The following is a 24,980-nucleotide window of genomic DNA, read 5'->3' on the forward strand; positions in this document are numbered from 1 at the left end:
TCAAAGTGCTGCCATGCAGTTATGTGTGTCCTCTACATGGGGCGCTGTCTGCCAGCCATGCAGCAGCAGCTCCACCTAAGCGGCCAGCCAGCCAGCAGCTGCTAGACTCGGACTCAGTTCTGATTTGACTGTTAAAGTGTACACCAGTCTTACTTTGTTTACTTGATCTGTGACTTACATGTATTGTGTCGTCCTTGAAAAATATTTGTTCAACTTGACGTTATAACAAAAAGGCTTCTGGAAATCTAGAAATATGAAGTCAATTTGAAATCCTTTGACAATAGCACTCAAAACTTCATGTGACTAAAGAGCTAGTTGTGTTTCACAAGAATGATGTTTTCTAAATCCATGCTGACTATGTGTCAATAGACCATTCTCTAGAAGGTAATGCATAATGTTCGAACACACTACATATTCCAAAATCCTGCTGTATATCAGTGTTAATGATATGGGCCTGTAATTAAGTGGGTCACTCCTATTGCCTTTCTTAAATATTGGTGTGACCTGTGCAACTTTCCAGTCTTTGGGCACAGATCTTTCATCGAATGAGCGGTTGTATACGATTGTTAAGTATGGAAGTATTGCATCAGTGTACTCTGAAAGGAACGTATATGGCATAAAATCTGGATTGGAAGCCTTGCTTTTATTAAGTGATTTAAGTTGCTTTGCTACTCTGAGGATATCTACTTCTAAGATACTCAAATGACAGCTGTTCTTGATTGAAATTCTGGAATATTTACTTTGTCTTCTTTGCTGAAGGCATTTTGGAAAGCTGTGTTTAGTAACCCTACTATAGCAGCACCGTCGATAGTATTTCCATTGCTATCGGGCACAGAAGGCACTGATTGCGTCTTGCTGCTATGGTTTTGAGGCAAAGTTTCATTGTGGAAACTTATAAGCATCTCACATTATAGTCCACACTAAATTTCGAGCTTCTGTAAAAGGTGGGCAATCTTGGGGATTTTGTATTTGTTTAAATATGACCATGGGGCATCAGCTCCATCATTCGTTAATTTATTTGGTATAAATCTCTCATTGCTGTCAGTACGATTTCTTTGAATTCAAGCCACATCTGGTCTATATTTACAGTGTTAATTTGGAAACAGTGGGAATTGTCTCTCAGGAAGGCATCAAACAGATTTTTATCTGCTTTTTTTTGAATACATACATTTTTTGTTTATTTTTGGTGGATTTGGGAGTTACGGTATTCAAACTTGCTACGACAACCCCGTGGCACTAATCCCCGTACCCATTTTGATGCCCATTATTAGTTCAGGATAATTTGTTCTTATGAGGATAAGTGTGTTTTCACAACTGTTTACCGTTCAAGTGGGTTCATGAACTAATTGCTCAAAATAATTTTCAGAGAATGCATTTACCAGGGTTTTGAATAATGTTTTATGTATACCTCTGGATTTAACCATGTATTTCCACCAACATATTAATGGTAAATTGAAGTCACCACCAACTACACTGAAAAGCCAAAGAAACTGGTACAGCCGCCTATTATCGTATAGGACCACCGCGAGCACACATACTGTCGCAACACAATGTGGCATGCACTCGACTAATGTCTGAAGTAGTGCTGGAGGGAATTGACACCATGAATCCCGCAGGGCTGTCCATAAATCCATAAGAGTTTAAGGGGGTGGAGATATCTTCTCAAGAGCATGTTGTAAGGTATCCCAAATATGTTCAATAATGTTCGTGTCTGGGGAGTCTGGTGTCCAGCAGAAGTGTTTAAACTCAGAAGAGTGTTCCTGGACCCACTCTGGAGCAATTTCAGACATGTAAGATGTCTCATTGTCCTGGTGGAATTGCCCAAGCCCATTGGAATGCACAATGGACATGAATGGATGCAGGTGATCACATATGATGCTTACAAACATGTCTCCTGTCAAGAGTCTTATCTAAACATATCGGGAGCCAATTTCACTCCAACTGCATATGCCCCACACCATTACAGAGCTTCCATCAGCTTGAACAGTCCCTTGCTGACATACAGGGTCCATGGATTCATGAAGTTTTCTCCATACCCGTACACGCCCACCTGCTCGAACAATTTGAAATGAGACTTGTCCGACCAGACAATACGTTTCCAGTCATTAACAGTCCAATGTCGGTATTCACGGGTCCAGGCAAGGCATAAAGCTTTGTGTCGTGCACTCATCAAGAGTACACGAGTGGACATTTGGCTCCAAAAGGCCATATCGATGACGTTTCGTTGAATGGTTCACACGGTGACACTTGTTGATGACCCAGCATTAAAATCTGCAGCAATTTGTGGAAGGGTTGCACTTCTGTCACATTGAACGATTTTATTCAGTTGTCATTGGTCCCGTTCTTGCAGGATGTTTTTCAGGCCACAGCTATATCGAAGACTTCATGTTTTACCACATTCCTGATATTTACGGTATACTCGTGAAATTGTCATACAGGAAAATTCCCACTTCATCACTACCTCGGAGATGCTGTGTCCCATTGCTCGTGCGCCGACTATAACATCACGTTCAAACTCACTCAAATCTTGATAACCTGCCACTGCAGCAGCAGTGACCAATCTAACAACTGCGCCAAACTCTTGTCTTATATAGGCATCGGCAACCGCACCGTGTTCTGCCTGTTTACGTATCTCTGTATTTGAATACACATGCCTACGCCAGTATCTCTAGCGCTTCAGTGTATAATTGTACGAGTCGGGTATGTGATTGGAATAAGACTCAAGTTTTCTTTGAACATTTCAGCAGTTGTTAAAATCTGAGTTAGGAGTTCAGTAAAAGGATCCAATAATTATTTTATCCTGGTTGCCAAGAATGACCTCAACCCATACTAACTCACAAGAACTACCTACTTCCATTTCGTTACAAGATAAGCTACTTCTAAAAGCAACAGACATGCCATCGTAAACTGTATTTGGTCTGTACTTTCTGAGCAATATTAAATCCTTTGCGAAAATTTCAGCTGAACTTTCAGTGCCTATAACGATTTGAGCATCAGTATTTTCTACTGCCGCACGAACCTCTAGTATTTTCCCAACACAGCTACGACAATTTACAACTGTTATACCAATGATTCATAGATCACGTTCTTCCTGTGCTCGACCTGCAACCTTTGAGACTAAAGCACTTTTTGCATCTTCCCATGTCCCTCTACCCTCTTAAAAAAACACCAGTCCATGCCACACAAGACCTGCTACCCATGCAGCCATCTCCTGCACATAATGGACTCCTGACCTATTTAACAGAACCTGAAACACCATCCCCCTATGGTGCAAGTCAAGAAATCTGCAGCCTACATGGTCACAGAACTGTCTGAGCCTCTGATTCAGACCCTCCACTCGGCTCTGTAGTCTGCAATCAGTCCTGTCAACTATGCTGCAAATTTTGAGCTCTGATTTCATCTTGCAAGCAAGACTGACAGCCTTTGCCGCTTCACATAGCCACTCGACACCAGAGAGAATCTCTTCCAATCCAAAGTGACACACATCATTGGTACCACTGATATGAGCCACCACCAGCAGTTGGCTGCACCATGTGCTTGGCACACCATCCGGCAGGATCTATTCCACATATGGAAGGACTCTACCTGTCGTGCAAAAGGAGTGAACACTGATTTCTCCTCCTCATTGGCAGCCATGTCCCCTAAGGAGCCCCATTACACACCTAACACTGAAGCTCCAAACTACCAATAATTCCACGCTCTGTGACTGCCTGTATCTTGCAGGCTGAGACGTTTCCTCTGAAACTGGACAAGAGACTGTATCTGGCTGATCATTGTCAGCCACAGATAGCACCTGGAACCTGTTTGTCACGCTAAAGGGCGAGGCCTTACATTTAGCTTCTGCAGCTTGGCATGTCCCGAGGTGAGCTCCCACTTGACCATGGGTAAGGAGGCAATCTCAATGCGAGCAGTACCCAGGCTGGCTACCAGTGCAGACCGAACAGCAAATTTGTTGGCCATGCTGGATGTCCATTGGATCCCCATGGCTGGTCCACAACAGTGATGCCTATCCAATGCAGCCTCAAGCTGCGTAACCAAAGCCGACACAGCCATGAGCTGAGAGTGAAGTGTCATCAACTTCGCTCACATCCACACACAAATCCAGTCAACTACCTATCAAGGTGTAAACAGATTACCAACATCTTTGACAAACTAAAAGATGTTTGTGGTGAAAAAGTACAATCCCTCATTTTGTATAGGAATAGGAAAGAAAAGGTGGCATGCTGTGTACTGTTAACTCTTCTAATACTTCTTATATTATTGGGACACTGAAATAAAATCTGTTGCCCAGTTTCAGTACTTAGCATTCATTATGAAACATACACTGAGGTATAGGATTTCACCAAAATTTCAATTGAAGTTGCGATTTATTTTCCCTTGACTTATCATCACCTTTACTTTTCTTCAGAGAGAGGTCATCAGTGATGAGTTTTGAGTAATACCTAAGACTCCTTGTTGCCACATTAATCAGTGTCTTTTCCAAAATACAGTTGACTTTATAAATATTCAGCTCACTGACATAATAATGCAGCAGACATTGTGACAGAATGATAAAACAGCAACTGATGTAAAGTCATGACAATAGTTTATGAAAATGCCCATTCTCAGTATAAAAATAAACTAATTTCTTCACATCTATCGTTCCAAAACCACAGTAGTTCTCGTTTCACCAGCTATTGATGGCACTTCAATGTTACATCATTTCACAGAAAAAAATCGGTAGTCACTTGAATATTGTGGTATTTGGGAGTTTCACGTATTAATCATATCGTGAAATACTCTCCTCTTTGCATACTGCTTTTTCAAAATCTTGCTTCGATATCTGAAATTATTTACAATATACAAGGAATTTTGTAAATATTTCATACTGGCTTTTCGGCTAGCACGCGAACTTGTGACTCAGTGCTTTACATACAATCCATTTTCTCAAGACTGGTGGTAGATAGCAATATCTTTTTAATTTTAAAGAAAAATTTAAAATGTCAGTTACGTTTTATATGCAGCAACATATGACAACTTGCACCAAACACAAATTCATAGCAAACCTCTATTTTTCACTGCAAACTTTCCGAAATTCATGGAGTAGTTTACTAAATCCTAAAATATCACAGTAAATATGACAATTAACAAAATGATAGGCAGTTCAACAATAAATTGATGAATAAAGCTAAAAGATGTGTGAGAACCAAATTTTTTACTGAACAGTTTCTTTACAATCATTTGAGAAAGTTTGCAGATTAGCCGGCGGGTGCGTCACATTCTGTTTGCTCTTGAGAGTTAACTGGCATTATCTCAGAGTTCCTGTCCTGCAGGATGTGACATCAGTCACCATACTGGACTCCCGATTAGCCAGTACAGCTTCATGAGAAATATGGCATTGGACGTATCATGAGAAATATGTACAGCTCCCTGCAGGGCAGACGGCTAGCAAATACAGAGCCCTCAAGGGAGTGGTCCCATGAGGTGGCAAGTAAGATTGCAGTGAATCTTGCTCCGTGTGAGATGGGCTTAAGTGGGAAATTGGCTTACAATGTCAATTTTTTTAATGTTCCAGTAATTGCTAAAGAATTTCATTTCATTGATGTTGGGCAGCATGCAAAAATATGTAATGCTATTGTGCACAAAGTTTTCTCATAGTTAATTACTCATGCAAAATGTACCTTCTTCGGATATGCCTATGGCATTAGCTACTTCATAAAACTTCAATTGTCAATTGATCTACGACATATTGTGCACTTTTTTCAATGTTTTCACCTCTTGCACACGGAGTTTTGACTACAAAAAAAATTTGTTTTTATCATCTTATTTTCCTCGTGGCATGTTCTAGCAATCACCATCATCTGATCACAATGAAGAAATATGAATGTATCACCTCATTATCCAGTCGGCATTTATTTATGCATTGTATGGTCCACTTTCATGACGTACAATGTCCTTATATTTTTGTGTTTCTTGGTTATGATCTGATGACAACAGCAAAAATGCAGCATGAGAAAAATTGAAAGACAAAAATAATTTGTGAACTGGACAAAATTCCAAGTGCAAGAGCTAAAAATGGTGGATGACTGCTCTGTAAATTTTCTTATCTATATTGGTTTCATATGAGATTGCAGTTTTTCGAAGTCCTTCATATGGATCCTCTTCAAGCAAACAAGTGCAGACACTAATTCAGCTACCCATTTCTGTCAAAAACAAAGAAGCTGACTACTTCCCCATTGCCAGTAAGCTGCATCAAAAAATATTTTTTTTTTTTTTTTTTTCATTGCACAGTATTTGTGTTTCTCAATTTCACAGTGTAAATAATTTGAAAACATATGTAAAGAAGACTGTTCTATAGATTTAATTGACATTTACTTAACACTGATGTTTAGCATCTCTGACAGTATGATATCTTCTCAACTTCATCTTCATGTGTATACCAGCTTATGAGTCGAGGCATTTATATCGCGTATCCCCTTCCAGTAAATAAAAAAAAGGAAAGGAAAGGAACACCAAAGATACAAGACAAAAAAAATTGTAAATCCTGCTCTAATATCAGGAAGTTTTAACAATTTTTTATAACAGTAGCAAAATCTGATGTATATGTAGACTCCTATCAAGATAATGTACATCTATTTGGGTCCAGTCATAGCAAGAATTTGACAATAAAACATTAAAAGATGTAGAAATAACCATATTAAACCTAAAAAATAAAAATTCTGTGGAATGGGATGAAATACCTGCCCAAGTCATCAAAGAAGCTTCAAATATAATAGCACACCCACTGTCTGAAATAATTAATCAGTCACTTGAAGAAGGCTACTTTAAAGACATTCTAAAATATGCGAAAGTGAAACCAGTATTTAAAAAAGGCTCTAAAGAAGATATGGGAAATTACCATCCAATTTCCCTTCTTCCTGCATTTCCTAAAATATTTGAAATGATCATTGCAATCCGAATTCAAAATTACTGTCACAAGTTTAAGAGTGTTTCAAAGAATCAATTTTGCTTCCAAAAAGGCAAAAGTACAATTTATGCAATTAATGAATTCATAAATAAAGTTAATTCCACCTTAGATAAATTACAAAACACTGCAGGAATCTTCTGTGGCTTATCCACAGCCTTCGACTGTGTGAATCACTCATTGCTATTAAATAAAATCCAAAAATACAGAATAATAGGCAGAGCCTTACAGTTGTCATATTTGACAAAGAGACACCAAAGGGTAATCATAACATCAGACAAAGGAAAATACTCCTCAAAATGGAGAACTATCTCACAGGGGGTACCACAATGATCAATTCTAGGCCCAATACTTTTTCTTTTTTACATAAACGACTTAACCGTAAATATGAAGTATAATTCAGCTTTATTCACTGATGACACATCAATAATGATAGAAAATAAAAATGCAGAAGAAATTCCCGAAAATGTCATAAAAACTCTAGAAAATCTAGATGTGTGGTGCCATGTAAATGGCCTAAAACAAAATATTTCAAAAACACAGCTTATGCAGTTGAAGACAAAACAGTCTAAAATAAATTATATCAAAATTTTGCACTGAAGTCTTGAACTAAATGAAGCAGAAAGTGTTAAATCCTTAGAAATACAGTTGGACAGAAATCTGCTTTGGACCTCACATATAGACTATTTAAACAATAAACCGAACAGCCTGTCAATCGCTTTGTCAATATTAGCCAGTTTCACTGCCATAGACATGAAGAAGGTAGTGAGATACAGCCTTGCCTTTTGAGGAAATGCTAGCAATTTGACAAGATATTAACTTTATAAAAAGAAAGTATAAGGAACATGTGTAGTGCAAAGCCAAGAAAATCGTGTTGGCCTCTATTAAGAGACCTAAACATATACTCATTCACTTCAATTCTAAGAAATAATTCTTTTCACAAATACTAATCCAGAATTGTATTCTCCAAATAACTTCCAGCATGGATATGAAACTAGAAACAGAGAAAGTTTCATGATTCCTAGACAGATGCAGCCTTTTTGCACAGACCCCACAATATATGGTGATGAAAATATACAATAAGTTAAAAAGAAAAATTTTTGAACGATTGAAAGTAATTCAGTAAAAAGAAAATAATACAGCCCTCTGGTACAAAAACGCTTTTACTCTACTAAAATTTTTAATGATGATCTGACCATCTGAGCAGGATAAAAATTAATAGTATATATATTCAGATTTTTATAGTTCCAGTAAATGTTGTATTCCATGAGAAACCTATTATAGTTATAAACTTAAAAAGTCTCCTGTACACTAAATCAATGATTTAACATGTATGAAATGAGACAATAAAATTCAGATTCTGGTACCACAGAACAGTTCACGTGCTGTGTTAGATTATTAAATTTCCCAAGTTTCAAAAGATGGTGTACACTAGGAATCCCCAGGGGGACAGAATGTTTAAGTAATTGGATACTGTAGTACAGGAAACATTCTCAATCTGTTGAGGAGTTATGGAGTAGCATTGCCTTGTATTTAGTTACTAGAATGTTCTCCTTGTGTTTTCAGAAAAATACTTGGAGAATTCCTCATTTCTGACAAAGCTATTTGTAAAACTGACACAAAATATGAGAAAACATATAAAGCTAAAGTTACATGAAGCACAGACAAGGACCAAAAACTGCTCCCCATCCATACATTTTATTGTAGCCAAATAACATTAAGCCAAAACAACTCCACTGAAACATAGTAAGCAAGTTGAAGCAGAGGGGGAATTAGCCAGAAGATAAGTGATTACTTGCATAACATACCATGTCTAAGAAAGCTGAGACCAGATCAAAAAGGATACAAATACTATCAAAGATAAAGCAGTGGATCGTTTCAAATTACATCATAACATAAGACTGAAAATGAAGGATAAAAGTAATCAGTTACATATGTAAAACCCAAAAATACCACACAGATAAAGCAGTGAGGAGGATACAAGTTCCTCACTACTACTACATGAGGAACATCTGAAAATAATTAATAGTTCTTATAAAAATATAACTTCAGAATACACAAATATTAAACAGTAAGTTAGAAATAGCTGTGTAATCACTTTTATTTGCCTGACTACTCTGCTACTTATGTATGTTAGATGTTATAACTACTATAGTAATTTATTACTTACTTATTAATGTGCACCACAGCCCATAGATATTAAATATTTTTACAATGTACTACAAATCTGAATTAATCTCATCAGCCAACAGTAAATTATCAAATATTCTGCCAAGCAGCAAAAAGGGGAAAAAGACTGGAGAGAACGCTTAAACATATTCATAAAAAAAAAAACAGATCCATATAGTAACATCATATGATGTAATAAGCTAAAATGTTCCCTTTTACACCTGGTATGGTATATCATAATATATTCTTAAAATATGTACCAATGTGTCATTATGCAGCAATAGCATCATTTCAGTGGTAGTTCAGTTACTATATTCACATGGTCTGACAGTGCCTCTTTTTTTCATGCAGTATCTGAAAGAAAGGGTTTATCCAAATCCACAATGGCCACTAATGCCCAGAAAGAAAAGAAAATGAATTATTTCATCCAGTAACAGCGCGAATACTGGAACTTTAATAGTGGCAACTATTTATTTGCAGCTCATACAAAATAGATACATGTTTCAAAAGTTTACTGACCTTCAAAGTAGTCACCACCATTGTGTATAGCCCATTGCCAGCAATGTGGAAGTCGTAGGATACTCTTAGCAGTGCCAGTTGTGTTGACAGTTCGAGCAGCACAGTCTATTGCCTGACGAATTTGTAGCAGTTCTGAAGCGAACGCCGTGAAGTCTTTCCGTCAGTTTAGAAATCTAGTTGAACTCACGAGGGCTTAAGTCAGGGGAGTGCAGTAGGTGGTATAGCACTTAGCAGCCCCATCAGTCAAACAAATTAGTAACAGCTTGCACTGTACGTGCTTGAGCATTGTCCTCCAAAATGATGGTCAGGTCCTGCAGAAAGCGTTATCACGTCTGTCTCTATGCTGGTCGTAGGTTGTGTTCCAAAACTGAACTGTTACAAATTCACCGGGCAACAGACAGCGACACTCAAACTGTCAACACAACTGGCACTGCTAAGAGTATCCAAGACTTCCACATCGCTGGCACCAAGTTATACACAGTGCTGGTGACTACTTTAAAGGTCAGTAAAACTTCAAAACACAAATCTATTTTGTACGAGCTGCAGATAAATAGTTGCCACTACTAAAGTTCCAAACACCATATAAAGAATTTTCCAAAATACTGTGCACCAGGTCCATTGTTGATGGGATGTGAACATGTAACCACTTCAACCACACATCGTGATATGATCATATTTATCACAAAGTGACATATGACACTCTAAAATTATGTTCTTTAAAGGGCTAACCTTTTCTATGAAATGATGGGTATGCTAACAGCTAGGGCATGTTTCACAAGTGAAATACAGGCTGAAGCACAAAAGGCCTCCATATCTTGAAAGGCAATAGAAAGTCAACAATCCAAGGAAACCAAATCACACTATTTCATGTAAGGTGGTCATATGTTGCAATTCCTTCAAACAAATTCAAAAGGTATCACCATTCACCAATCAACTCTCACTGCTACTGTACTGTGAGCTTCACTTGAGAGTTGCTCATGGCTCTGAGAATTATTGTTGGCCAAATGGCAGCTATTTCTCATCAAACTACTCCCTTCAGTTCTGCAGTAGTCGCCCAGTGACATGCATAGCCACAAAGGTCCCACCTTGTGAGCAGTAGCACCAACACTTACCACCATCTATTCATATCAGACCCCCAGAGATCATTGCTACCACATGCTACATAGGCGGTGTTATCTTTAACGCTGGCCAAAACAATAGTATCATACACGCCTATAGAAAAAAAAAATTAATATGATAATTACTCCCTCGCCTTCCATTGGAGGCACTGTGTAGTACATAAGCCCAGAAAATATATCTGAACCTTGGTACTTCAGTTTGTGAACTTTTGTTATTCTTCACAGCACATCAATACACATACGTCTATATCTATGAGCTGTGGTCCACCGCCCCCCCCCCCCCCCCCACACACATACTTGTTCTCTCTCTCCCTCTCTCTCTCTCTCTCTCTCTCTCTCTCTCTCTTCCGGTGTGTGTGTGTGTGTGTGTGTGTGTGTGTGTGTGTGACCAAATAAGAAAGTTGTGTGTCTCATTTGTCCAGTTCCCTTCAGCTTTATGGGTACTTGTTATTTCCATGAATTATTACAATTATTACTGTAAGGAAACCTCCATTTTATTCTGCTATTAACCACACAGCATTTAAGAACATGTAAAGGACAGAATTCTTTCATACTATTTCTCATATATCTCAATGGCATCCTTACTACTGGAGACATTAAAAGTACTCACTGTTATTACTGCCATCATCAGCAAAGTTGTCACAGCCACCAAAGTCCCTCAGTTCCAAAACTGAATTTGATAGTAGAAAATAACCAATGCCACCACCAAGTACAACTGATGCAGTGAAGTAAGTATTGTATGTCATTACAGATAGCATTAGTATGTAGGAAAGAAGAACTTGAGCAGTGTACAGCAATGTTTGGAAAAGTCTAGAGTAAAACCTGTAACAATCACAAATTATGTCATGCAGAAATTTATGCATCAATAACTTACTACTCATATTAAGAAAGTAATTCATTTCTAATGTTGTACCAAAATCTGATACCTTCATTCTCAAAATGATTTCCCTCTTTCTTTAAATATAAATTATTGTCATTATATTTTGTGTGCATTCTGTTTTCCCAATGGCAGCTGATGCACATACCCATACACTCCTATCAAACATTTTCATTATTTGTAAATTTAACTTAACTTTTTTATTTCTATACATTAACAACCTCAAACTTCTCAATAAATTTTGGTAAATTTTACGGTTTCTTATGAAGAACTGGCCAGATAGGTAACGTACGATACATTTATTTTATCCTATCTCAATAGTAGTGTCTATATCACACAAGGTGTATCTTAAAGTTCCTTGAATTGTGTCGTAAGACAAGAACAAAGTTTAAACAAAATACCTTTATTGATCACCAATGTAATTTCCAATGGTAAGAATGCTTTTTTTGTCAGTGGAAGTCCGCAACTCGTGGTCGTGCGGTAGCGTTCTCGCTTCCCAAGCCCGGGTTCCCGGGTTCGATTCCCGGCGGGGTCAGGGATTTTCTCTGCCTCGTGATGACTGGGTGTTGTGTGATGTCCTTAGGTTAGTTAGGTTTAAGTAGTTCTAAGTTCTAGGGGACTGATGACCATAGATGTAGTAGTCCCATAGTGCTCAGAGTCATTTGAACCATTTTTTTTGTCAGTGTAAATAAAACTGCCACTAGAAACTACCAGTGAATGCTTCTTTTGAAATTGGTCAAAGCATTGATATCATTCAGCTGTTATGCCCCAGATTAGTAGCCCTGGCTCCCAGAAGCTGAACCACCTGTGTCAATGATCAGCAGACTGCCAGCTAGGGAGAAACGCTGAGCGAGATGCGGCAAACACAAAAGCTATCACAACACGAGGGAACAACCACGTTCCTAAGTCTGCAAGCAAAGCATAATGACATCATGGGAGCTGAGAGGTACCATCATAGTAGTGACAATGCAGAGTTTCGTAAGGAAGGCTAGGAATAACACAACAATAAATATTCAGGTAAAGACAGCAGAGCAAAGAGCTTCTGAAAGATAAAGTTGACAAAGTCTGAAGTCACAAGGAGATATGACAGCAAGGAAAAGCCAGGACACACGATATCATAGCAATCTTTGCTGCCGCAAAGCACATGGGAAGTGCCAACATAAATATCCCATCCTTCTTAACTCATGGCTGACTGATGAGCACCGATTGCTGGCTGCCCATTGCATAGTTTCAGCCCTTGTGTCAGCTGCAGCTATTCAGTGAGAGGGGAGGCTAGGGAAATTAACCCTCGGCACACTGTATCCAACTGTCTATGGGACCACGAGTCCAGCCAGGTGGACGTGGCTACTGCCAGCTGCACTGCCAACTTCCAAGACAATTCGATGGGATGCAGAGGCCGCCATTACCCTGCAGGCCTGCTGAAGGCTTCATCTGCATGACCTGGACATTGTCTGTCATCCGCCTTCGAGTAGGTGGGTACCGCTGCTGCTCATCCCATTCCTGTGGCAGACACTGAGGCTGCTGGCTCATCTTCCCCACACAGGCGCTGAGAGCCAACCCCTATGAGCCATTGAGTGCTTCATAAGAACTTGGGGCTTAACTCCACATGAGCGCCATGGAGATCGATACGCAGAGTTGGAGGCCACCAGATTCCATGGTCGACGGCCACCCATGACGTAGCAGCTGTCGCCCAATGCTTTGCTGTGCTGGTGATGCTGCAAGATGAACGCATGAATGCCAACCTTCCACCGCTGATGAGATGCTACTCTGCCGGCCCAGCTGTGGTGCAGTGCTTTGGAAAACAATCCTGAATTACTGCTGAATAAATGTGTTATTGTCAATGATGTTTTCTTGGCACTCTCAAGTGTAACTAGACTCTCACCATCACATCCCACCTGGCTCATTCCTGACGACTGTAGGAGTCTGGAGCCAGACCACTATACAGCTTTGAATATCTATTGAAAGGTTGTGTAGGGGGCTGCACATTACAACTATACAACAAATTGTATGTCACAAATCAGGAACAAGTTTTTCACTTATGGTGTTAACACAGTCTTTGTTTATTTCACATTTTTCCAATATTAAGCTATAAACAGTCACATATTTTGCACAACTATAGGTCACAGTTGTCCAATATTCTCTGTAGTCACATGTAAACACATTTTCTTTTTTCACAACTTGTATTCTTTACATTTTCACCAAAATTCTGGCATCTCTTTTCCAGTTTTTCATAGCTTGTTACAAACTTTTATGTTTATGCATTGCTTCACTGTATTATAAAACTTGCCTCACTACATTTGACTCCCTACAGCCCATAAATTTTCATCAACTAAGTGTGCTCAGTGTTATTTGGCACTCCTTGGCCCCTCTCTCCATTTGCATGCACATGTGTGCATTTTTCAATTAGTTATCATTGAGATATCAGTCTGTTCACTAGACCTTTTTATATGAACGTTTTACTTTCCAAATCACCACAGGGACTGATGACCCTGCAGTTTAGTCCCTTTACTCTCCTAACCAACCAACCAAACCAATTATATTCTATAAAAGAAGGCACTAAAAGATATTATACATTACTTCTTTGAGGGAAACACACACTTCTACCAATTACTGCTTCACATACTGGTTCCCTGTGTAGTTTACTGATACATCAACACTTGATAAATTGCAGAAACATTTGTTCAGAACAAAATTTTGACACTTCAGTCAATCTGAACAGAATGTTATCTTTGGCACAGATGGCAGCTACTAATGCCCATAAAGAATACTTGAAGAAGAAATGGGTCAACACTATATATCACAGTCAAGATTTATTTCTGCAGCACTGACTGGCTTTCCCTAACATTTTGATGAAATATCAGTAGTGCACAATAGTCTTTTTCTTTTGTAACCATCAGATTACCTTACATAATTACCAAGACCACACACAAGTAGGGATTCCTGTTAGTCAAATTCACACTAAAAAGATCTATCAGTCTTCCCCATTACAACAGGAACTGGGCCATGCGAATCTGATTTCACCCACTACATTCTCTGCCAGTAAACTCAATAACCTATTTCAGGTGTAGCCCTTGCTTTGAAAAACCTCATACTGTCTACTGATAGCCATGACCAGTATCACATCAATTTGGGATATGCCAGCTTCCATCACAGCTATTCCTAGGTTTACAGTAACTAGCTTCACAGCACAGCTGATCATGACATGCAAACAATTAAACAAAATGCACAACGGTGATAGGTCCAGGAGCCTTCTTTGCAAGGTCATGGCTGATACACTGAGCTCTGGAATAGGTACAGATATACTAGTGTTCTAGTTCTCATATCCTACCTGACAATCTTCACTGTCTACTATCGAGCAGCAGAAGTTTCTTCTTCCCAACCCTCCTCTCTACCTTATGTTTTTCTCACTATATTCAAAATTTGCTACAGTCTCCTTACCCTTACAGATACTTGAGACTCCTCTCCACTTCAGAAGTTATGAAACCCGTTTCTGTCTCTAACATGAAGCCGTCTCTGTGCTTTTTAATTCTACCTACTTTTGTACAATCTGCCAGTTATCAGGCCCTTCTCACCACCCCGTTCTTTGAATGCCTTACTACACATTCTACTCTGGCATGGGGCCTGTTCCTGCTGAAAACTCTATAAATCCTGGAGAGAGTTACAGTAACATCTCCAGTCAACACCTTCACTATTTGCCAGAATTAACTAAAATAACATTAAGTGGTGACTGATGACCTAACTTAATTGAAACAAGATTTTATACATATTGTACAATGCAAATTACAAAAAATTAAATAAAGCACACCAACAGGCAGAGTGGACAATACAATTTGTAATTAAAGCAATGACCATTGGCAGAAAAACAGGCAATAACACTTTAAAAAGTACTATTTACAACTTCCCTTGTTGTATGTCTAACAGTAAATCTGCAATATGAGTAACGTCCACTTCTTTCATACTCAATGTATAATCAATTATATATAGGAGTAAAAACAGAGGATTTAAGTTTGTACCCTGTGGAACTCCATTAATTAATCCCCAGTATATAAGAAAAATCTTCCCTGTCTGTAGTCACTGAACAACACACCACAATCTTCTGCATTATTTTAATTAAATATGATGTGTACCATTTGTCAGTTACATAATTAATTCCAGTAAACTTTTATTTTAAACAAAGTGCTGTGATTTACATATTGAATTTCTTTCATGAGGACACAAAAATTAAATGTAAATTTTTTTGTTATTTAATATTTGACTGAAAGAATGTGTAAATTGCATTCTCAGTTAAGAAATCCTTGTGAAATCAAAATTATGGATCACTAAGCATATCATTACAAGCAAATCAGGATGCTGTCCTAGAGTAAATTACTTTCTTTAGACAGTTGGATTTGGGTTTCAGCAATGAAATAGATCAGTAATTACTGACATCTCTTCAGTCTACTTTTTATTTTGGCAAGGATTAACAAATTCTTAATTTCAAAAGGGGAAGTGGGTGAGAGTTTTTCACGAATAAATGTTATGTCCTTGGGAAGTCCTTGGTGCAATATAAATAATGGAAGGATTCAAGGTAAGAACACACTATACAGATCAGGCATTTATTCGTCAATAGGCACATGTTTCTAGGCCAGTGCCCATACAAACAAGTTGGCCAGGACAATGTAGTCATGCAGATCTATGCAGATATATGTACGTGTATGTGCAATACAGTTAGGTCTGAAGTAGGACATTGCTACGGAGATGCATTTTTCAAAGGACTGCCTTGATTTTTCTGTTTTTCCTGTTAATTCAATTGTATCTACTACATTTATATAATGGTTCTTAAAATCATCTGCATCTGTCAACTAGCATAAATTGCAATGTTTTATTTTCCTTTGGCTTTCTGTGGTTTAGCTAAGTCTCATATAGCTTTAGCTCTTCTGTCTGTGTTATTAACCCTCGAGTGGGCCTACCGATTTTCATAACACAAAGCGGGGCGTGGTGTACTTTGTAAACATGTAGACAACAGCCGTCATTATATTTGAAAGGTAAAGTAGTATGAGCAAAATCACAGTTTAATCTTAGTTTAATTAAACAACAATAAAATAAACTTAAATTATGTGAGTTAAATCACTGTTTAATTTTTTTTGTGACCCACTCAGAGCATTAAACAGCGCAGTTGCATCAAATCCCAGCCAACAAACACTTATTCAATTACTTGTTATCATGTAGACAACCGCCTCATTGTGGGATGTGCTGCCAGCTCAGAATCTGGGGCATTTTCAAGCACAGATCGTAAATTTTTTCTCACTTATTTAACTGTTTATTTTGCATTTCTGCTGTTCACTTGGACATATGACAACACAACTTACCAGTGTGTAAGCTGAAGCAGTAATGACTAAATAGGTATGGGCTTGCAACTGTAAAACAACAATGAAATAGTGCAAAACAATGTTATTAGTGGTTGGCGCACTTTATACATAGTTGCCCCTGCTCAAGGGATAATTTCTTTCACAATGTGCACTTTTTAAATGATTGTTATTAATAAATACAAGTAACTTTTTTACTATGTAGTACATTGCAACATTTCTGACTCTGGGAGCCATAAAATTCACTCCCAAGCCTCACATAATAATTGAGTTGAGAAAATGTTAGCTGATGTACGATGTAATAGGTGGAGTGAAGTGAAGGCATATTTTCATTTATTTATATTTCTTTAATAAATAATTCTGACTTTATTGACAACCATAGCAGCAATCCTCTTGATAGTAAGCTGTTTTACCCCCTAATCAGATTCATTTCTTCACCAATATTCTACCACTACTTTATTATTAAGGAATGTAGAGGTAGCATTTTGTGTGCCTTTGGCTCATACCAATAATGCCCACCAAGCTAACAGTTTCAAGCTGATCAGTTGAGTTTGGGAGCTGATTGTGAACATTTGAGGAGAGCGGCTGGATGGTATGGTTGCAGATAGGAGGCCATATGTTTAACATCTTACACTTTCTACACAATTATTTCACTAAATAGCATCTCAGTGTGCATTGCAGAGAAATGGTGTATACAGGAAGTTTATTCTGATGTTATCGTGATTTATATAAAATATTTTACATACAAGGTTTAACATTGTTACATACTGGAACTGGGTTACACTTGACATTGTAGTTTGTTGTCACTTACGAATGCAAAACAACTGAGGTCATAGGTCAATTAATGAATGAATTGGAAGTCAATAACACTCAGATCATAACTGAATGGAGTAGAGGGATAGCTAAAAACCATCACTTCCCCTTTGATGAGGTTGCTCAAATGGTTGAAAATTAAATTTTCTTCACCATATTACTGCAACAAATGAAAAATAAAATTAATTTAAAGCTCGTATTATATGTGGTAAAATATCTGACAACTGAGATGGCAAACATTCATTAAAACATAAACGGTTATAATATAGGCACTGGGCCAGAAAATGGCACTCTCTCAAAGATTGGTTGCAGTAAACACAGAGTGGCACAAGGTCTCCACTTAACAGATGACAGTGACTGAAACGACAGTTCACAATATGCAACCTAGCTAAAAGTATCTCCTCACAATGAGTGGGGTGAGAGGAAGTCGTCCAAGCCCTTGGGAGGCGTTTAATTTCCCAGAGTTTGTTTCCATATAGAGTATACCACTGTTCCTTTCAGAGTGACACGACGTTCCTACATTTGGCAACTGAGAGATCATCTGAAGGGACAGAATAGCTAAAAGGCCTACGTAGTTGGACTGCAGCATTGGCAGCTTCATTCCCCAACTCTCCGACATGATCATGGACCCACTTGAACATCACGCTCCATCATCAGCAAGTGAGTGGAGGTATTCTTTGGATTCTCAGGCTTTCTTTTTGTTGATGAATTTGCAATCTACTGCAGCTCTCAATGGACCTGTTTACTTGAGCAACAATATCAGTGATGTGTTGATCGTCTTTACTCAAGGAGCTTCACAATGGCGTGGTATGTGTAGGGCATACAGAGGTTCTGGAGGGTACAAATCGAATATGAAGATAATACACAGTTGAGATGCCTGTGACATCGGATGTACCAGGTGGACTGATAGAGAGCAGAAAGCTCTGCAGTAAAAATCAAGTGCTGTTCTAGAAGCTGATACCTAAAATGTTTGTTGCCAATGACAAAGGAGCGTCCGATGCCATGGTCAGTCTTACAGCATCACTGTACACGAAGGTGTTGTCTCCAAGTTGTGTGCAAAGTTTGAAAACCTTACAGCGATAGGTCGAATCTAGAGTAGTGGCCTTGGCAAGCAAAATAAGTCCAAGATGAAAAGCCAAGACAGTGAAGGGTTCTCACCCATCAGTAAAATGGCAGGTAATGTAACCTTAAGCTTCCAAATCAGTATACAAAAGCTAACTGCTGCAGGCAACAAAGAAGTTGTGCTTACCCTGTATTGGGCTCAAGTGATTCATCAAAAAAGGACACACAGGATGGATGGTTGGGCATAAAGGACAGATGGAACACACATCTACTGAGGAGAACATCATACTGGTATGACAGTGGTACTTCCGCAGCATGAGCACAGAGATTTATAACTAGAGTAGTGTAGAAAGCTCCAGTGGGCAAACGTGTGCCTTGATGGTGGATTGTGTTGAGACAGCATAAAATAAACGGTCACACAGATGATTAAATGAGACACCCATAGACCATTTTTGATCAGACAAAGGATTAATATAAGAGGAGGAGAATTTTCCAATCCACTCCCCATAAAGTACCATTTAAAAAACATATGATATTTAGAGATCAGGTACAGTGTGCAGCGATATAAGATATATGGGATGACCAGAAGAGTTTCCTATTGAGTGTGAACCTCGAGAATTTCGTAGTTTCGACAAACGAAAGAGCAACAGGACTGAAATGTAAGGACAGCAGAAAAAACTCCTTATGCCTCTACAAATTCAGTGTAAAAATTGAAGCCATTGTGAAGCTCCTTGAGTAAAGACGGTCAACACATCACTGATATTGTTGCTCAAGTAAACAGGTCCATTGAGAGCTGCAGTAGATTGCAAAGTCATCAACGAAAAGAAAGCCTGAGATGCCTGGCGGGAGACAGTCCATGATAGGGTTAATTGCTATGGTAAATAGGGCTATGCTCTGCACAGACCCCTGAGGCACCCCATTCTCCTAAAAAAAAGGTGTTCAATGAAGCCAAACCCACATGTACCTCAAAAACCCTGTCTCTTTAAAACCCCAAATAAAATTGGGCAGGCTGCCCGGAAACCACACATGTGCACTGTATGGAGATGCCCATTGTATGTAACTGTTCTCCAAATCAAACACAGCTACAGTCTGGAATATCCACAGAAAATTGTTCATAATATGGGCTGACAGGGTGAAGAGATGATCAACTGTAGAGCAGTGCTTATGAAACACACATTGTGTATTTGTTAATAAATTCCAAGAATCAAGCCACCACATCAGCTGACCATCGAACATTTGTTACATTGCTGGTGAGGGAAATTGGGTGGTAGCTGGATGGAAGACGTAAGTCCTTACCATGCTTTAGAATGGGGATTACAGTAGCTTCACGCCAACGTCTGGAAAATGTGCCATCTGTCCAGATGTGAGTATATGTATGATGGCGAAAGTGCTTGCCACCACGAGACAGATGCTGCAACATCTAAATATGATTATCATCCGATACTAGAGCAGGGGATCGTGACAAGGTGAGAGCACATTCAAGCTCCCTCATAGTAAAAACAGTATCGTAGCATTCATGATTCTGAGAGGGGAAAGGCATCTCCTGACTTAATAGCATGCCTTTATCTTAGATAGGAGGTCCACTCGAACAAACGTTAAGAAATGAGTGCGGGTAGGCACCAATTCTGCATCGACCCTCTCCATAACCTGATGGACTGAAGTTACACCCTGATTACAGAGTCATACCCTCAAGCAGCCAAGTGTATGTGACACCATGTGAAGAATTCAGTGTTCGATGAGCCTCTACACAAACATGGTAACCATCGAGAAGCATAGCAACACATCCTGATAATGCCATCGATTAACAGTTTGTCCCCGTGGCACGAATTTGTGATGAACTAATCCTTCAAAGCCAAAGAAAACTATCAGCATGGTTTTGATATTTGACCTGACCCAACAAGTTTTTTTGGTCTTGGAGAACCTTTCCCAACCCACTGTGAAGACTGAACTTTGGTCTCAACATCATAACCATAGACCCACATCTCATCACCAGTTATGATTCTCTTAAGGTACATCTCATTCTCATTTGCACAATCTGAAAGCTTCACAGATTGTGAGATGAAGGTCTTTCTGGTCTTTACTAATGAGCCGTGGAATGAACTTGGTGGCAACATGATACATTCCAAGATGCTGTGTCAGGATTTCATGACATAATCCAACTGAAATGTTACATTCTTCTGCAATCTCTCAGTCAGTCAGTCTTTGACTGGCATGCACAATTTTGTTGACGTTCCTAACATGAGCATCGTCGGTAGACGTCGAAGGGTGTCCTGAATGAGGGTCATCTTTAACTTCTGTCTGGCCATTTTTAAACCATGTGAACAATTTGTAACACCAAGTACAGCTTAATCACCCACTGCCATAGGCTTCCTGCATCATTTACTGTGTCTCTTTAAAGGTTTCCTTGAGTTTCACGCAAAATTTAATGCAGACATGTTGCTCCTCTAACTCTGCAATCTCGAAATTCACAAACTGTGTGACACAATGTTCTACTCAATACAGCACTGAACAATAACTAACAGACTCACCCCAATGAAACATCCAGCAGTTGAACCTTAATCACAGGTGTGTGCATGGATGCCAACTGCATTTCGCCCCAACACACCATTGGTGCTAAATTACGAATGTTCTTTAATTTTTTGAACAGACCTTGTCCATCTAACCCCACATCATGATGATGCTTTGTTCCCAAAACTACAATTAAAAATTTAACCGTCTTGAAAAATGTAATGGACAACTGAATATCAAATATAGGGACAAAAATCAGACAATGGAAAATCCAGGATGGAATTTAACAATCACCAATAACTAACCATCAGCAATACCTCCACTTCGACAGCTGCCACCTGTTCCATACCAAGGAGTCCCTTCTGTACAGCCCAGCCACCCACAGTTGTTGCATCTGCAGTGATGAGCAGTCCCTCTAGGACCATTCCCCTCGTAACTCAGTACCACCCGGTATTCAAGCAACTGAATTACATTCTCCGCCAGAATTTCGATTACCTCTTGTTGTGCCCTGAAATGAGATATGTCCCACCCACTATCCTTCCTGCCCCTCCCATAGTGGTATTCCACCATCCACCAAACCTACACAATATACTCATCCATCCTTACACAACCTCTGCTCCCAATCTCTTACCTCATGGTTCATAACCCTGTAACAGACCTAGATGCAAGACCTGTCTCATACATACACCCACCACCACCTACTAACGTCACCTATTCCATCAGAGTCAAAGCCACCTGTGAAACCAGCCATGTGGTCTACAAGCTAAGCTGCAACCACTGTGCTACATTCTATGTAGGCATTGCAACCAACAAGCTGTCTGTCCACATGACTGGCCACTGACAAACTGTGGCCAAGAAACAAATGGACCATCCTGTTGCTGAATACGCTGCCAAACATGATATCCTTCATTTCGATGACTGCTTCACAACCTGTGCCATAGGGATCCTTCCCACCAACACCAGCTTTTCTGAACTGGGCAGGTGAGAACTTTCCCTGCAATATATCCTATGTTCCCGTAACCCTCCTGGCCTCAACCTTCGTTAGTCAAAGTCCTCACCCATCCAGCCCCCTCCCTGTTCCCATTCCAGCACTACACAGCCGTCACTCCACCACCACACCCAGTCTTTCTATTTCTATCCTTTTCCACTACTCCCTCCCACCCCCCCCCCCACCTCCCCCACCAACCTCTCCCATGCCCACTGTTTAACCTGCAGCACTTCACTGTCCACCACCTCCACCATAGTATCCCTCCCCCTCCCCACCCCAGCCTCCTCCTCAACCGCACCCAGTCAGCACTCCCATCATGCACTGGTGCTGCTGCTCGCAGTGTGGTTCCAGTTGCCCGAGACTGCAGTCATGTGTATGAGTTGCATTTGCATTTCTGTTCCGACACTGACAATGTTGAGTGTTTATGGAAAAAGTTCAAGGCAATCGTAAAATGCGTTTTAGACAGGTACGTGCCGAGTAAAACTGTGAGGGACGGGAAAACCCACCGTGGTACAACAACAAAGTTAGGAAACTACTGCGAAAGCAAAGAGAGCTTCACTCTAAGTTTAAACGCAGCCAAAACCTCTCAAACAGAAGCTAAACGATGTCAAAGTTAGCGTAAGGAGGGCTATGCGTGAAGCGTTTAGTGAATTCGAAAGTAAAATTCTATGTACCGACTTGACAGAAAATCCTAGGAAGTTCTGGTCTTACGTTAAATCAGTAAGTGGCTCGAAACAGCATATCCAGACACTCCGGGATGATGATGGCATTGAAACAGAGGATGACACGCGTAAAGCTGAAATACTAAACACCTTTTTCCAAAGCTGTTCCACAGAGGAAGACCGCATTGCAGTTCCTTCTCTAAATCCTCGCACAAACGAAAATATGGCTGACATCGAAATAAGTGTCCAAGGAATAGAAAAGCAACTGGAATCAGTCAACAGAGGAAAGTCCACTGGACCTGACGGGATACCAATTTGATTCTACACAGAGTACGCGAAAGAACTTGCCCCCCCTTCTAACAGCCGTGTACCGCAAGTCTCTAGAGGAACGGAAGGTTCCAAATGATTGGAAAAGAGCACAGGTAGTCCCAGTCTTCAAGCAGGGTCGTCGAGCAGATGCGCAAAACTATAGACCTATATCTCTGACGTCGATCTGTTGTAGAATTTTAGAACATGTTTTTTGCTCGAGTATCATGTCGTTTTTGGAAACCCAGAATCTACTATGTAGGAATCAACATGGATTCCGGAAACAGCGATCGTGTGAGACCCAACTCGCTTTATTTGTTCATGAGACCCAGAAAATATTAGATACAGGCTCCCAGGTAGATCCCATTTTCCTTGACTTCTGGAAGGCGTTCGATACAGTTCCGCACTATCGCCTGATAAAGTAAGAGCCTACGGAATAACAGATCAGCTGTGTGGCTGGATTGAAGAGTTTTTAGCAAACAGAACACAGCATGTTGTTCTCAATGGAGAGACGTCTACAGACAAAGTAACCTCTGGCTTGCCTCAGGGGAGTGTTATGGGACCATTGCTTTTCGCAATATATATATAAAAGACCTAGTAGATAGTGTCGGAAGTCCCATGCGGCTTTTCGCGGATGATGCTGTCGTATACAGAAAAGTTGCAGCATTAGAAAATTGCAGCGAAATGCAGGAAGACCTGCACCGGATAGGCACTTGGTGCAGGGAGTGGCAACTGACCCTTAACATAGACAAATGTAATGTATTGCGGATACATAGAAAGAAGGATCCTTTATTGTATGATTATACGATATTGGAACAAACACTGGTAGCAGTTACTTCTGTAAAATATCCGGGAGCATGCGTGCGGAACGATTTGAAGTGGAATGATCATATAAAATTGATTGTTGGTAAGGCGGGTGCCAGGTTGAGATTCATCGGGAGAGTTCTTAGAAAATGTAGTCCATCAACAAAGGAGGTGGCTTACAAAACACTCGTTCGATGTATACTTGAGTATTGCTCATCAGTGTGGGATCCGTACCAGATCGGGTTGACGGAGGAGATAGAGAAGATCCAAAGAAGAGCGGCGCGTTTCGTCACAGGGTTATTTGGTAACCATGATAGCGTTACGGAGATGTTTAACAAACTCAAGTGGCAGACTCTGCAAGAGAGGCGCTCTGCATCGCGCTGTAGCTTGCTCGCCAGGTTTCGAGAGGGTGCGTTTCTGGATGAGGTATTGAATATATTGCTTCCCCCTACTTATACCTCCCGAGGAGATCACGAATGTAAAATTAGAGAGATTAGAGCGTGCACGGAGGCTTTCAGACAGTCGTTCTTCCCGCGAACCATACGCGACTGGAACAGGAAAGGGACGTAATGACAGTGGCACGTAAAGCGCCCTCCGCCACACACGGTTGGATGGCTTGCGGAGTATAAATGTAGATGTAGATGTAGATGTAGTGAGTGCAAAGGCCTTAGCAGCTGAAAACTATAACTGTAAGAGTCTTTTTGTTGTGCCTATCTGTGACTCAAAATCTATGAACATGGAGAGAGAGCTGCAGAAGTTGAACATATGAAGCACAAAAACTAAACAACAGTAGTACAACGATAAATTCTTCCCACACCTAGATATCAGTCACATTTCAAGAGCCATCATCTTTGACATTTCATCTT

The 24,980-nt window shown here is 39.8% G+C and overlaps 1 protein-coding gene across 1 annotated transcript in view; it reads right to left on the bottom strand.

Moving 5' to 3' along the window:
• LOC124555389 (probable low affinity copper uptake protein 2) overlaps positions 1 to 24,980 on the bottom strand; it is a 77,148-nt gene that overhangs the window by 26,769 nt on the left and 25,399 nt on the right. Inside the window, exon 4 of the mRNA XM_047129282.1 lies at positions 11,360 to 11,571. Coding sequence (XP_046985238.1) covers positions 11,360 to 11,571 — 212 coding nt within the window. The remainder of the gene's footprint in view (positions 1 to 11,359; positions 11,572 to 24,980) is intronic.

Source organism: Schistocerca americana, chromosome X (assembly GCF_021461395.2).
Source record: "Schistocerca americana isolate TAMUIC-IGC-003095 chromosome X, iqSchAmer2.1, whole genome shotgun sequence".
In the NCBI taxonomy this organism is placed as follows: Eukaryota; Metazoa; Arthropoda; class Insecta; order Orthoptera; family Acrididae; genus Schistocerca; species Schistocerca americana.